This window comes from Ascaphus truei, chromosome 14 (genome assembly GCF_040206685.1).
Source record: "Ascaphus truei isolate aAscTru1 chromosome 14, aAscTru1.hap1, whole genome shotgun sequence".
NCBI lineage: Eukaryota > Metazoa > Chordata > Amphibia > Anura > Ascaphidae > Ascaphus > Ascaphus truei.
In genome coordinates this window covers 2,630,311-2,642,700 of record NC_134496.1, presented here as the reverse complement: position 1 = coordinate 2,642,700, position 12,390 = coordinate 2,630,311, and the positions used below count along the sequence as shown (strand labels likewise).

Below are 12,390 nucleotides of genomic sequence, written 5' to 3'. Positions count from 1 at the left end.
ACTCCCCTCCAGGTATATCCAAGAAATAGCAACTCCCCTCCAGGTATATCCAAGAAATAGCAACTCCCCTCCAGGTACAGTGGCGGCCAAGCTGACTCTAATGCGGCCGCCACCGCAGTTTGAAAAATTAGCGCGGGCGGCGCGCGGGCTGTCTCCGGACGAAACCGGGCCAGTTTCGGCCGGTTTTCCCGCGCCTTGGCCGCTTTCAATAGGAAGCGCTATTAGCGCTTATCTATTGAAGCGGCCGCCGCGCGGGAAACTCCGTTTTTAAACGGAGAGCGGACCCGCGGTTAGCCCGCTACGGCCCGCTACGATCCCGGCCAGCTCCTGGCAAGCTTTACACTGAGCTTGGCCGGGACAGTATATCCAAGAAATAGCAACTCCCCTCCAGGTGTATCCAAGCAATAGCAACTCCCCTCCAGGTATATCCAAGAAATAGCAGCTCCCCTCCAGGTATATCCAAGCAATAGCAACTCCCCTCCAGGTGTATCCAAGAAATAGCAACTCCCCTCCAGGTGTATCCAAGGAATAGCAACTCCCCTCCAGGTATATCCAAGAAATAGCAGCTCCCCTCCAGGTGTATCCAAGAAATAGCAATTCCCCTCCAGGTATATCCAAGAAATAGCAACTCCCCTCCAGGTATATCCAAGAAATAGCAACTCCCCTCCAGGTATATTCAAGAAATAGCAACTCCCCTCCAGGTATATCGAAGAAATAGCAACTCCCCTCCAGGTATATCCAAGAAATAGCAACTCCCCTCCAGGTATTTCCAAGAAATAGTAACTCCCCTCCAGGTATATCCAAGAAATAGCAACTCCCCTCCAGGTATATCTAAGAAATAGCAACTCCCCTCCAGGTATATCCAAGAAATAGCAACTCCCCTCCAGGTGTATCCAAGAAATAGCAACTCCCCTCCAGGTATATCCAAGAAATAGCACCTTCCCTCCAGGTATATCCAAGAAATAGCACCTTCCCTCCAGGTATATCCAAGAAATAGCAACTCCCCTCCAGGTGTATCCAAGAAATAGCAACTCCCCTCCAGGTATATCCAAGAAATAGCAACTCACCTCCAGGTGTATCCAAGAAATAGCAACTCCCCTCCAGGTATATCCAAGAAATAGCAACTCCCCTCCAGGTATATCTAAGAAATAGCAACTCCCCTCCAGGTATATCCAAGAAATAGCAACTCCCCTCCAGGTGTATCCAAGAAATAGCAACTCCCCTCCAGGTATATCCAAGAAATAGCACCTCCCCTCCAGGTATATCCAAGAAATAGCAACTCACCTCCAGGTATATCCAAGAAATAGCAGCTCCCCTCCAGGTATATCCAAGAAATAGCAACTCCCCTCCAGGTATATCCAAGAAATAGCAACTCACCTCCAGGTATATCCAAGAAATAGCTACTCCCCTCCAGGTATATCCAAGAAATAGCAACTCCCCTCCAGGTATATCCAAGAAATAGCAACTCCCCTCCAGGTATATCCAAGAAATAGCAACTCCCCTCCAGGTATATCCAAGAAATAGCAACTCCCCTCCAGGTATATCCAAGAAATAGCAACTCCCCTCCAGGTGTTTCCAAGAAATAGCAACTCCCCTCCAGGTATATCCAAGAAATAGTCAGTTGATTGAAATGGGATTTTTTTCCCATCTTTTTGCCCCAGAATTGCACTAGTGTTGCCTTGATACATAGCAAAGGCCTCTTTATGTTTGGATGGTGACAGAACTGGTTGTTTCTCACACGTGCACATTTCCTGTGTGAGCGGCATTGCTTAGTGCCGGTGTGTTAGGTTATTGTGAGAGTGGTTACACGGGGAAACAGAGAATATATCTTCCAAGTTTCTGGCCATTTGATGAGGAAGAAGATAAAACACGCTGTGCGTCAGGGTGCTGCTTTTGAAGCCGAGTATATAGCCCTGTATGTATTTATACTTGTACCCTGGTCTTCTTCTGTGTGCGATACATGGACGTCTTGTACATAAACAATGATTTCCGCGTGTCACAGATTGCAGTGGAAGTGACGCAGTCTTTCATGGAGTATGTGAAGAGTCAGCCGATCGTCTTCGAGGTGTTTGGACATTACCAGCAGCACCCATTCCCTCCACTGTGCAAAGATGTGCTGAGGTAACACACATACACACACACACATTACCAGCAGCACCCATTCCCTCCACTGTGCAAAGATGTGCTGAGGTAACACACATACACACACACACATTACCAGCAGCACCCATTCCCTCCACTGTGCAAAGATGTGCTGAGGTAACACACACACACACACACACACACACACATTACCAGCAGCACCCATTCCCTCCACTGTGCAAAGATGTGCTGAGGTAACACACACACACACACACACACACATTACCAGCAGCACCCATTCCCTCCACTGTGCAAAGATGTGCTGAGGTAACACACACACACACACACACACACACACACATTACCAGCAGCACCCATTCCCTCCACTGTGCAAAGATGTGCTGGGGTAACACACACACACATTACCAGCAGCACCCATTCCCTACACTGTGCAAAGATGTGCTGAGGTAACACACACACATTACCAGCAGCACCCATTCCCTCCACTGTGCAAAGATGTGCTGAGGTAACACACACACACACACACACATTACCAGCAGCACCCATTCCCTCCACTGTGCAAAGATGTGCTGAGGTAACACACACACACACACACACATTACCAGCAGCACCCATTCCCTCCACTGTGCAAAGATGTGCTGAGGTAACACACACACACACACACACACATTACCAGCAGCACCCATTCCCTCCACTGTGCAAAGATGTGCTGAGGTAACACACACACACACACACATTACCAGCAGCACCCATTCCCTCCACTGTGCAAAGATGTGCTGAGGTAACATACACACACACACACACACACATTACCAGCAGCACCCATTCCCTCCACTGTGCAAAGATGTGCTGAGGTAACACACACATAGACAGACACACACACACACACACACACACACATACAGTGGTGTAATCCCTCTGTGCTCCTCCTGGTGTAATCACTCTGTGCTCCTCCTGGTGTAATCACTCTGTGCTCCTCCTGGTGTAATCCCTCTGTACTCCTCCTGGTGTAATCCATCTGTGCTCCTCCTGGTGTAATCCCTCTGTGCTCCTCCTGGTGTAATCCCTCTGTGCTCCTCCTGGTGTAATCCCTCTGTGCTCCTCCTGGTGTAATCTCTCTGTGCTTCTCCTGGTATAATCCCTCTGTGCTCCTCCTGGTGTAATCCCTCTGTGCTCCTCCTGGTGTAATCCCTCTGTGCTCCTCCTGGTGTAATCCCTCTGTGCTTCTCCTGGTGTAATCCGTCTGTGCTCCTCCTGGTGTAATCCCTCTGTGCTTCTCCTGGTGTAATCCCTCTGTGCTTCTCCTGGTGTAATCCCTCTGTGCTCCTCCTGGTGTAATCCCTCTGTGCTTCTCCTGGTGTAATCCCTCTGTGCTCCTCCTGGTGTAATCCCTCTGTGCTCCTCCTGGTGTAATCCCTCTGTGCTTCTCCTGGTGTAATCCCTCTGTGCTTCTCCTGGTGTAATCACTCTGTGCTCCTCCTGGTGTAATCCCTCTGTGCTCCTCCTGGTGTAATCCCTCTGTGCTCCTACTGGTGTAATCCCTCTGTGCTTCTCCTGGTGTAATCCCTCTGTGCTCCTCCTGGTGTAATCCCTCTGTGCTCCTCCTGGTGTAATCCCTCTGTGCTCCTCCTGGTGTAATCCCTCTGTGCTTCTCCTGGTGTAATCCCTCTGTGCTCCTCCTGGTGTAATCCCTCTGTGCTTCTCCTGGTGTAATCCCTCTGTGCTTCTCCTGGTGTAATCACTCTGTGCTCCTCCTGGTGTAATCCCTCTGTGCTCCTCCTGGTGTAATCCCTCTGTGCTCCTACTGGTGTAATCCCTCTGTGCTTCTCCTGGTGTAATCCCTCTGTGCTCCTCCTGGTGTAATCCCTCTGTGCTCCTCCTGGTGTAATCCCTCTGTGCTCCTCCTGGTGTAATCCCTCTGTGCTCCTCCTGGTGTAATCCCTCTGTGCTCCTCCTGGTGTAATCCCTCTGTGCTTCTCCTGGTGTAATCCCTCTGTGCTCCTCCTGGTGTAATCCCTCTGTGCTCCTCCTGGTGTAATCCCTCTGTGCTTCTCCTGGTGTAATCCCTCTGTGCTCCTCCTGGTGTAATCCCTCTGTGCTCCTACTGGTGTAATCCCTCTGTGCTTCTCCTGGTGTAATCCCTCTGTGCTCCTCCTGGTGTAATCCCTCTGTGCTCCTCCTGGTGTAATCCCTCTGTGCTCCTACTGGTGTAATCCCTCTGTGCTTCTCCTGGTGTAATCCCTCTGTGCTCCTCCTGGTGTAATCCCTCTGTGCTCCTCCTGGTGTAATCCCTCTGTGCTCCTACTGGTGTAATCCCTCTGTGCTCCTCCTGGTGTAATCCCTCTGTGCTCCTCCTGGTGTAATCCCTCTGTGCTCCTCCTGGTGTAATCCCTCTGTGCTCCACTAGCTACACACTGCTGGATATTTATCCAGATAATAACCCTTTTGCTAGGTCCCCAGTGGCTACGGCTGCGCGCGCGCCGCACACTAAGCACAGCTCTCTGGGCAGGCCCCAGTCGGCGTGTGTGCGTGCATGCACAAGCCGCAATGCGCAATCACCTTGACCAGGTGGTCCAGCAGGTAGCGCTGCTGCCAGGAACGAGCACCGCCACACACACCATCGTGCGTCCGGTGCGTCCGGTGCGCGCACTGGGGCCTTAGCCCTAGTCAGCTCTTGCTTCTACTAATTCTATTACCAGATAAAGTCTTACAGCTTGAAAGTGATATCATATCTGATAAGGAACTGCCCACCTTTCCATACACGAGAATAACCAAATATTGCAAGTCTTCTGGAAAGATCTCAGAGCTTCTGTCAATCCAATTTGCCATACGCTCCCAGGTTGCATCAGTCCCAACCACAGTTGTCTCTGGTCACTCCAATGTCACCCACAGAGCCTCCCGTCGTTCAGACATCCTAACACCGCTGCAATCCCCTAATAACTCTAAATACTATCCCAATGTAACTGAGTCTATCAGAAGATATCAATTCACCACCATTACATATGATATTGTATGTAATATGTAAGAAAGCACGTGGTGCGAAACGCGTAGAGGTCACGACAGGTCATCCTGCGCGTGTTTGCTGAGAGGCTGAGACGGAGCCTGCCTGAGGCTCAAGTGGTGGCTGTTTTCATCTTCCCCGGTGCCGCGATCCGGATCTTGTGCGGTCATCCGTGGACCCCCACCTTTGCCTTAGTGTAAGTGTTCGTCTCCCCCTGTCAGCGGTATTATAGTCCTCCATGGCGGTTTTTATTTAAATCCCCTTGGGCTGTCAGTACTTTCTTTGTTTATTTTTTACATTGACTGTCTTTTGTTGTATGTGTTTTATTGTCTTAGGATATTCTATGTTAGAGACCATATATATGGTTTAAGTATCTGGGCATTTTACCATTTGAGCTGAGGAGGGGTTGGATCCTCTCAGCTATCTATGTGTTTGTTTTAATAAATAATACTAATTCCATCCCTTGTGCGCTTTTGTGCAATTTTTCTTTCTAACCACCATTACATATGATATTGTATGTAATATGTAAGAAAGGAAGAATCGTTTCAAATCAGACAATATCATTCTGTATGCTTGGCATTTTGTCGTCATACCAGATTCAAACCTAATTACAATATAATAATGTCACTGAGCTGGAGTTCTTACACCTTCCATACGCTGTGCTAAGATGTGCTGTGAGCACAGACGCATATGTTGTTATCATGAAACATATGTATGTGTTACTGAGGTAATGTGGGCACGGGCACATACATTAGACACTCGGCTGAAGGAGGAGCGCAGCGGTTCATGTCACTGCCTTTGAAGGGGGTTTATAACCCACTGTCAGCTTTCTCCTTGGGATTCCGGGCAAGTCGCGTTATCTCCTTGAAGTTAAACTGCCAACTGTATGGGTCCCATTGTGTCTGAAAACGTACTGTATATGCACAGTGCTGCATACATTTGTCAGTGCTATTATTATATTCATATTTTATTACATATAGACACATCTAAACCAAATCATTTCTTCCCTCCACTGTGCAAAGGTACCACACACATTACCGTGTACATTACCAACAGCATCTCTTGTGTATCTACTACATGCCAAGAAAAAACACACGCACACACACACACTAGCTGTCCTTCCCATTAATGTGCTCAGACATGTGAAACGACACACACACACACACACACACACACACACACACACACACACACACACACTGCCCGCAGGAGTCCTTCTCATTATTAGGGGGCATGACAGGTACTGACATACATTTTGTTGTGTGAAACATAGCTTTTTTGTCTTCACAGTCCCCTGCGCTCCTCCCGACGTCTCCTCCCAAGGGTCATGCCGCTGTCCAAACCAGGTAACATCTGCAGAATGTACTATACTGTGTATGTGTATAGAAAGGGGCAGCCCGCAGAGAATTGGTGGTACATATCTATATTTACAGTATATACTGTATGTGTATATTTATATACATACACGCAATGGTGTTTTTTGGTAAAAAAAAGTGCCAGAATCATAAACAAATTATAATATATTTTTGTCTACTCTACAACATATTATGCCGTTTTAAATTGAGAAATGTGGTAGAAAATAGCATCTATTCACCCCCAGGTAGCATTGCAGCACCATCCCCAATACATTCAGAATCGCGATATGGAGCTTCTTGTCAGGAAAGGTGCCTTGTATGTCCATATAAATACATGCACTTTCAATATAAAGAGAGAGAACGTCTAGGGAAACATAGCGTAAACCAGCATTGCGTTTCAGCATAATTGCCCTGGCAGTATATGCTGTGCTTAGCTCTGTGTTGTGCTGATGTGCAATGTATGCTGGGCTGCATTTTGGTATAAATGTTACTAGCAGAGTATGCAGTGTAGGGAAAGGCATCAAGTACTGTCCACAAGGAGCCCCGCTCCTGATGAACCCGTGGATGCCATCAGGGCCAGATGCTTTATTTACCTTAAATCAGGGGTAGCCAGCTCCAGTCCTCAAGAGCCACCAATAGGTCAAGTATTAGGGAAACCCCTACTTCAGCATAGGTGGCTCAGTCAGAATGAATGAGCCACTGATTGAGCCACCTGTGCTGAAGCAGGGATATCCTTAAAACCCGACCTGTTGAGGACTGGAGTTGGCTACCCCTGCCTTAAATGTATCAAGTCGCCTTTGCACTTCTCCCTGTGTTAGCCAGATGTTAGTTGAAGCCCTTAGGTTACACAGAATCAATGGCAGAGAGTATATGCTCATCCTGCTCTGGAGCCAGCCTCGATCATCAGGATCCCACTGCTGCCCCTTAACCATTGGTTCTCGCTTTTTTAACCACACCATCCATTATTATCTCTACATGCGGAAAGAACTGGGCTACGGCATGGCACAAAGTCTTAGAAGAAGGGGCGAGCTCTAGGGGTTTTGTGAAGAGCGGGTGACACAGCAGAGCAAGGGGTAAAAACGGAGGGGTATTAGCATGACCAGGGATCCCCCCCCACGTCCCCCTGCTAACCAATACCCACATATAACAGAAAAGTAACGACAGACTCGGTTTGGAGGTATAAAAGGCCGCTGCTTTGTTTATTAAACAATCATAGATTAACCGCTAGTGCCTGCCAGAGTGTTTGCTTAATTGCTTAATGGGTTAAGTGAAGGGGTCAGCCAAGCCTTGCCCAGCTGCCCCGTAGCTAGCCGAGCTCCCATGAGCCGGACATTGTCGCGGGTAGATTCCCGGGAGTCACGTTCAGTTGACCCCACCCAAATCTGAGTGGCTGATCCGCCACCCCCTGCACTGCGTCACAAATTTTCCCACCATCTTGTTCATCTTTACACGTGCTCAGTCGACTGCGCCCGGGGCCCGCGCCCCCTCTGCACTGTCCTGCAGACTATGTCTTACCAGACGATCTGAATTCCCGGCCAAAGGGCGAGGATGCGAGTTAGGTCATAGTTACATAGTTACATAGTAGATTCTATATCGCATTGACCAGCTTGAAGTAGTGTCGTGTGGCAAGGTCGTTGCCCCCGGCGTGAAAGATAAGGATCCGTGGTGCTCTTCTATCTCTGGCTATCATCATTAACCGTGGGAGCAATTGGCCCCACCGCAGCCTCCTACCTCCTCACCATAGCACCTTTGCATGCTCCGCACGCAACCTGAGGTTTCTCCCGTATGGGCGTTTGAGAGCTCGCTTCTCTGCCCAGTGTATGAGTGAATCCCTGATGGTCCATGCATCTGCGAAGGCATAAGGGTGGTGGAGGTTTATTCCAACAAGAGCTATTCCCCTGTTAACGTGGGCCTGATGTAGGACAGGTATCTGTTAGACTTCCAACGTCCTATCTTCTGTATTGCTGATACTGACTGCCCTGCGCGCGATGCTTCCGTTGCCGCCCCGATCCGGAACAAATGTGTTCCGTACTGTGACTTGTCTAGACCCTGGTGCTGAAGGTACATACGGAAAACCCGCAGGTACTGAAATCTAGATAACGGTACCCCATCCACGTGTAGTAGTAGTGGACCGTGCCCGCCTGGCCTGCATATATTCCTTAAGCGCATTAACTGGGCAAAAAATGGCCCGGGGCAGACCTAGCAATGAAATCCAAGCTCTCTTCCCCCACTGGTCAGTTTTTGACCTTTGAATGTGCAGCCTAACAGACCCCTTCCCTAGAATTACATCCTTGAACTGCAAACCTCCCTCTCCTCTCCCTGATGAGCAGGCTAGCTCCCCGGCTCCCAACGCTGCAAAGACGGCCAACGTAAGCGTCAGCCGAAAAAGCCTCGTCTTGAACGTGGAAAAACACACTCGCTCTGCCGTCTGTATTAAACCCTCTAGGATTGCTGGCGTTACTGGCCTTCTGCTGTCTTTTGATGTCGCCCCCTTTGTTAACCCTGCTAACACCCGTGTGACTATGAACACCTTTGTCGGATCCTCCTTGCCTTCTAACCTCAAGAAGAAGGAACCCCCCGTCAGTCTCTTCCCTATTGATCCTCCTGTTAAACCCTTTGCTCTCAAGTTTAAAACGAACGACTGTAAGGTCCCTATTCCTGACACCTCTAGTCCCAATTCCCCCGCTAGACTTTAATAATTCCGCCAAGCCGTCGTGTAGGCCCCCCACGTACCCGTAGCCAGAGTGGATGGTACTAGCTCGGTCACTGGGTCGTTGCAAGTTCCCACAAGTCTACTGGGCATGGACTACCATTTGGCTCTGCTTCCGGTGTCAGCTTCCGAAACTGAACCATCTGTAACTGAGATAAAGAATCAGCAATGTTATTTGCAACCCCCGGGACGTGCCGTGCCTTGAACGCAATGTTTAAGTGCAGGCATGAAAGTACAAAATTGCACAGAAGGGTCAGTACCGGAGGGGAGTGTGAACCGAAATTGTTCACCGCCTTTACTACCCCCATGATGTCTGATCAGAAGGCGACTTCCTTATTTGCGAACAAATGACCCCACAAACGCACCGCGACGAGCAAGGGGAATAGCTCTAGGAATGATAGGTTCCTAATGAGCCGAGTCTCCCTCCAGTGGAGATGCCATTGTTCTGCGCACCTTGCCTCGTTAAAGTAAGCCACAAAACCGACTGAACCTGACGCGTCTGTAAACAATTATAGCTCGGTGTTATGGGCTGGGCGCCTGTCATGGGAAACCAAGTCTTACTGTATCATCACATTAATACCGGGATTCTGGATTGAGCACAACAAGGCGGGCAATATAAATTGTAATTTATTTCCTTTTAAGACAAACACACAATTCTTCACAATTACACTTAATAAACACTTACTGGGATGGGGAAACGAATGAAAATGTCCACAGAACAAATGACTTGAAAACAAAGTCTCTGGGCACCCCTGCACGCATGCGAGTGGGTGCGCGATTTGAGCCGTGCGACAATCCTTGGCTAGGGGTGCAAGTTGCCACCCCTGTATCTCCGCCGGAGGAAATCTTTTCGTTAAGTCCTTATAGGATTCGTTCGGGAATCCTTAGCGCAAACGAATTCTAGAAGAGGGGTGCGAATCTTCGTTACGATGTAGCTATGATCTGGGTGCAGCATTGGCAATCCATGTGTATTATCATCAGCCATTCACCTCTTTTTGCCATTTATTGAGTATATTGTTCTGCTCTGTTTGTATGTATGTGTATGCAATTTGTAGCTTTTTCATCTGCAGTCACACTTATTTGTGTGTATGTGTATACAATTTGTAGCCTTTTATCTGAAGTTACATCCATTTGCCCTTAGTAGGCACTATGTTATTTTAACTACTGTCTCTATTGAGCTACTTCATTTCATGCCTTGACATTTTGTCACCACACTGCATTTTGTTTTTGGCCAGTCCCATTTGTGTCATTTATTTCTGACTCACAGCTTTTGTCCCTCTGTGGTTATTTTGAGGATTTTGTGAGAGTCCCCCTTCATTTTCGATGTTCTCCCTTGTTTTTAAGTTCATTAATAAATTGTTATCTTTATTTCTCTGGTTACCGTTTTTGGTACTTTCTTTTTGTTGTTTACATGTTATTATTGTCCTAGGAGCACCGTTGTCTGTAGTCATAGTTACTTATACTTGACAGCCTATGGTAACCACTTTTTCATACTAGGCGTGCATGCGGTATACTGTGTGTGAGATATATATATATATTATGTGACAAACGGCTTACTCCTGGGGCTCCGCCATCTGTCCGGGACTGTTAGAACACGGTCTTTTAGGGTAGGTTAAATGACGAGGCGTAACGTGCTGTTCCTTTAAACAGACTACTGCCTGGTTTATTCAGTCCCAGGCACTGAGACTGCCACATGGAATACAAAGTAATACACAAGCAAACCAAACCCTGCTCGCCTGAGCAATAACTTAACTTAAGGTTTTCCCTGACTGGGGTTGGAATGGCTTATCCACTTCCAACAACAAAACAAGGAACTTTGCAGTTTTAGAAAAAAGGAACAGAATGATTTAACCTGTTTGGTGAGAGGCGTTTTCCCCTCTCTGCTTCCAGCAGCCTTCCTGCCTCCAGGCTCTTGGGGAGAGGAACCAGGAAATCAGCCTTAAATACCTGATTTCTAACTAGCAGGACAGGTGACAGAGATCAGGCAGCAGACAAACTCTGGTCTGGATCCCTCATCCCTCAGATCCAGCACTTGCCAAACTGTGGGATGGAGTGCATGCATTCTGAGGCTGCACTTTTCAGCCTAAACAGGATAGAAACTGTTCAGTATCCTGGGAGACCTATATATGGAATTTATTACCATACCCTGGTTTCTGTCACATATCCTCCCCCCCAGCTCAGACCTCGAGGGATGAGCGACCATGGATATTAGGGAGTGCATCCTTGACAACCCGTCAGCATTGCCATGTTTGTGCCCTGACCTGTGTTCCACAGAAAATTTAAATGGTTGTAGGCTTAGGAACCACATGGTCACTCTAGCATTCTTCTCTCTGTTTTGACACATCCAGATGAGGGGTGCATGATCTGTGACCAACCGGAATTTTCTCCCCAACAGATAGTATTTGAGCGTCTCTACAGCCCACTTTATTGCAAGACACTCTTTCTCGACTATGGAGTAATTTTTCTCCGGGGGATTTAGTTTCCTACTTAAATAAAGGATGGGGTGCTCCTCACCTTGAGACTCCTGGGAGAGTACAGCCCCCAGCCCTACCTAAGATGCGTCGGTTTAAACTAAAAAACTCTTTAGAGAAGTCAGGTGTGACCAACACTGGTTGGTCACAGAGAGCTTCTTTCAGGCTCCTAAAAGGCCTGTTCGGTTTCGGGGGACCACTTTACCATTAGCGGCCCTCTTGCTTTTGTGAGGTCGGTTAGTGGGGTTGCCTTAGTTGCAAAATTGTTAATAAACCTTCTATAGTAACCAATTAATCCCAAAAAGGTCGTTACTTGTTTTTTTGTAACTGGCCTTGGCCAATTTTGTATCGCCGCTACTTTGAGTGTTTGGGGTGTGAGTAAACCTCTGCCAATAGAATACCCTAGATACTTGGCCTCCTCCAGACCAATAGTGCATTTAGCGGGGTTAGCAGTTAGTCCAGCAGACCGAACTGCATCAAGCACAGCTTGGACCTTTGGAAGGTGGGATTGCCAATCTTCACTATGGATTACCACATCATCCAGGTAGGCGGCAGCATATCGAGCATGTGGTTTTAAAATTTTATCCATCATTCTTTGAAATGTGGCGGGAGCTCCATGCAAGCCAAAAGGCAGCACCCTATACTGAAAGAGGCCATCTGGGGTTGAGAAGACTGTCTTTTCTTTTGCCCTTCTGTGAGGGGAACCTGCCAGTACCCTTTTGTTAGGTCTAGGGTCGTGAGATATGGGCT

At 48.0% G+C, this 12,390-nt stretch overlaps 1 protein-coding gene across 13 annotated transcripts in view; it reads left to right on the top strand.

The window, feature by feature from the left end:
• The window catches only part of KIF1A (kinesin family member 1A), a 376,457-nt gene that overhangs the window by 265,848 nt on the left and 98,219 nt on the right, over positions 1-12,390 (top strand). For all 13 annotated transcript variants that reach the window (XM_075569525.1, XM_075569526.1, XM_075569527.1 and 10 more), the window contains 2 exons: positions 2,003-2,121; positions 6,395-6,450. In XM_075569525.1, coding sequence (XP_075425640.1) covers positions 2,003-2,121; positions 6,395-6,450 — 175 coding nt within the window. The remainder of the gene's footprint in view (positions 1-2,002; positions 2,122-6,394; positions 6,451-12,390) is intronic.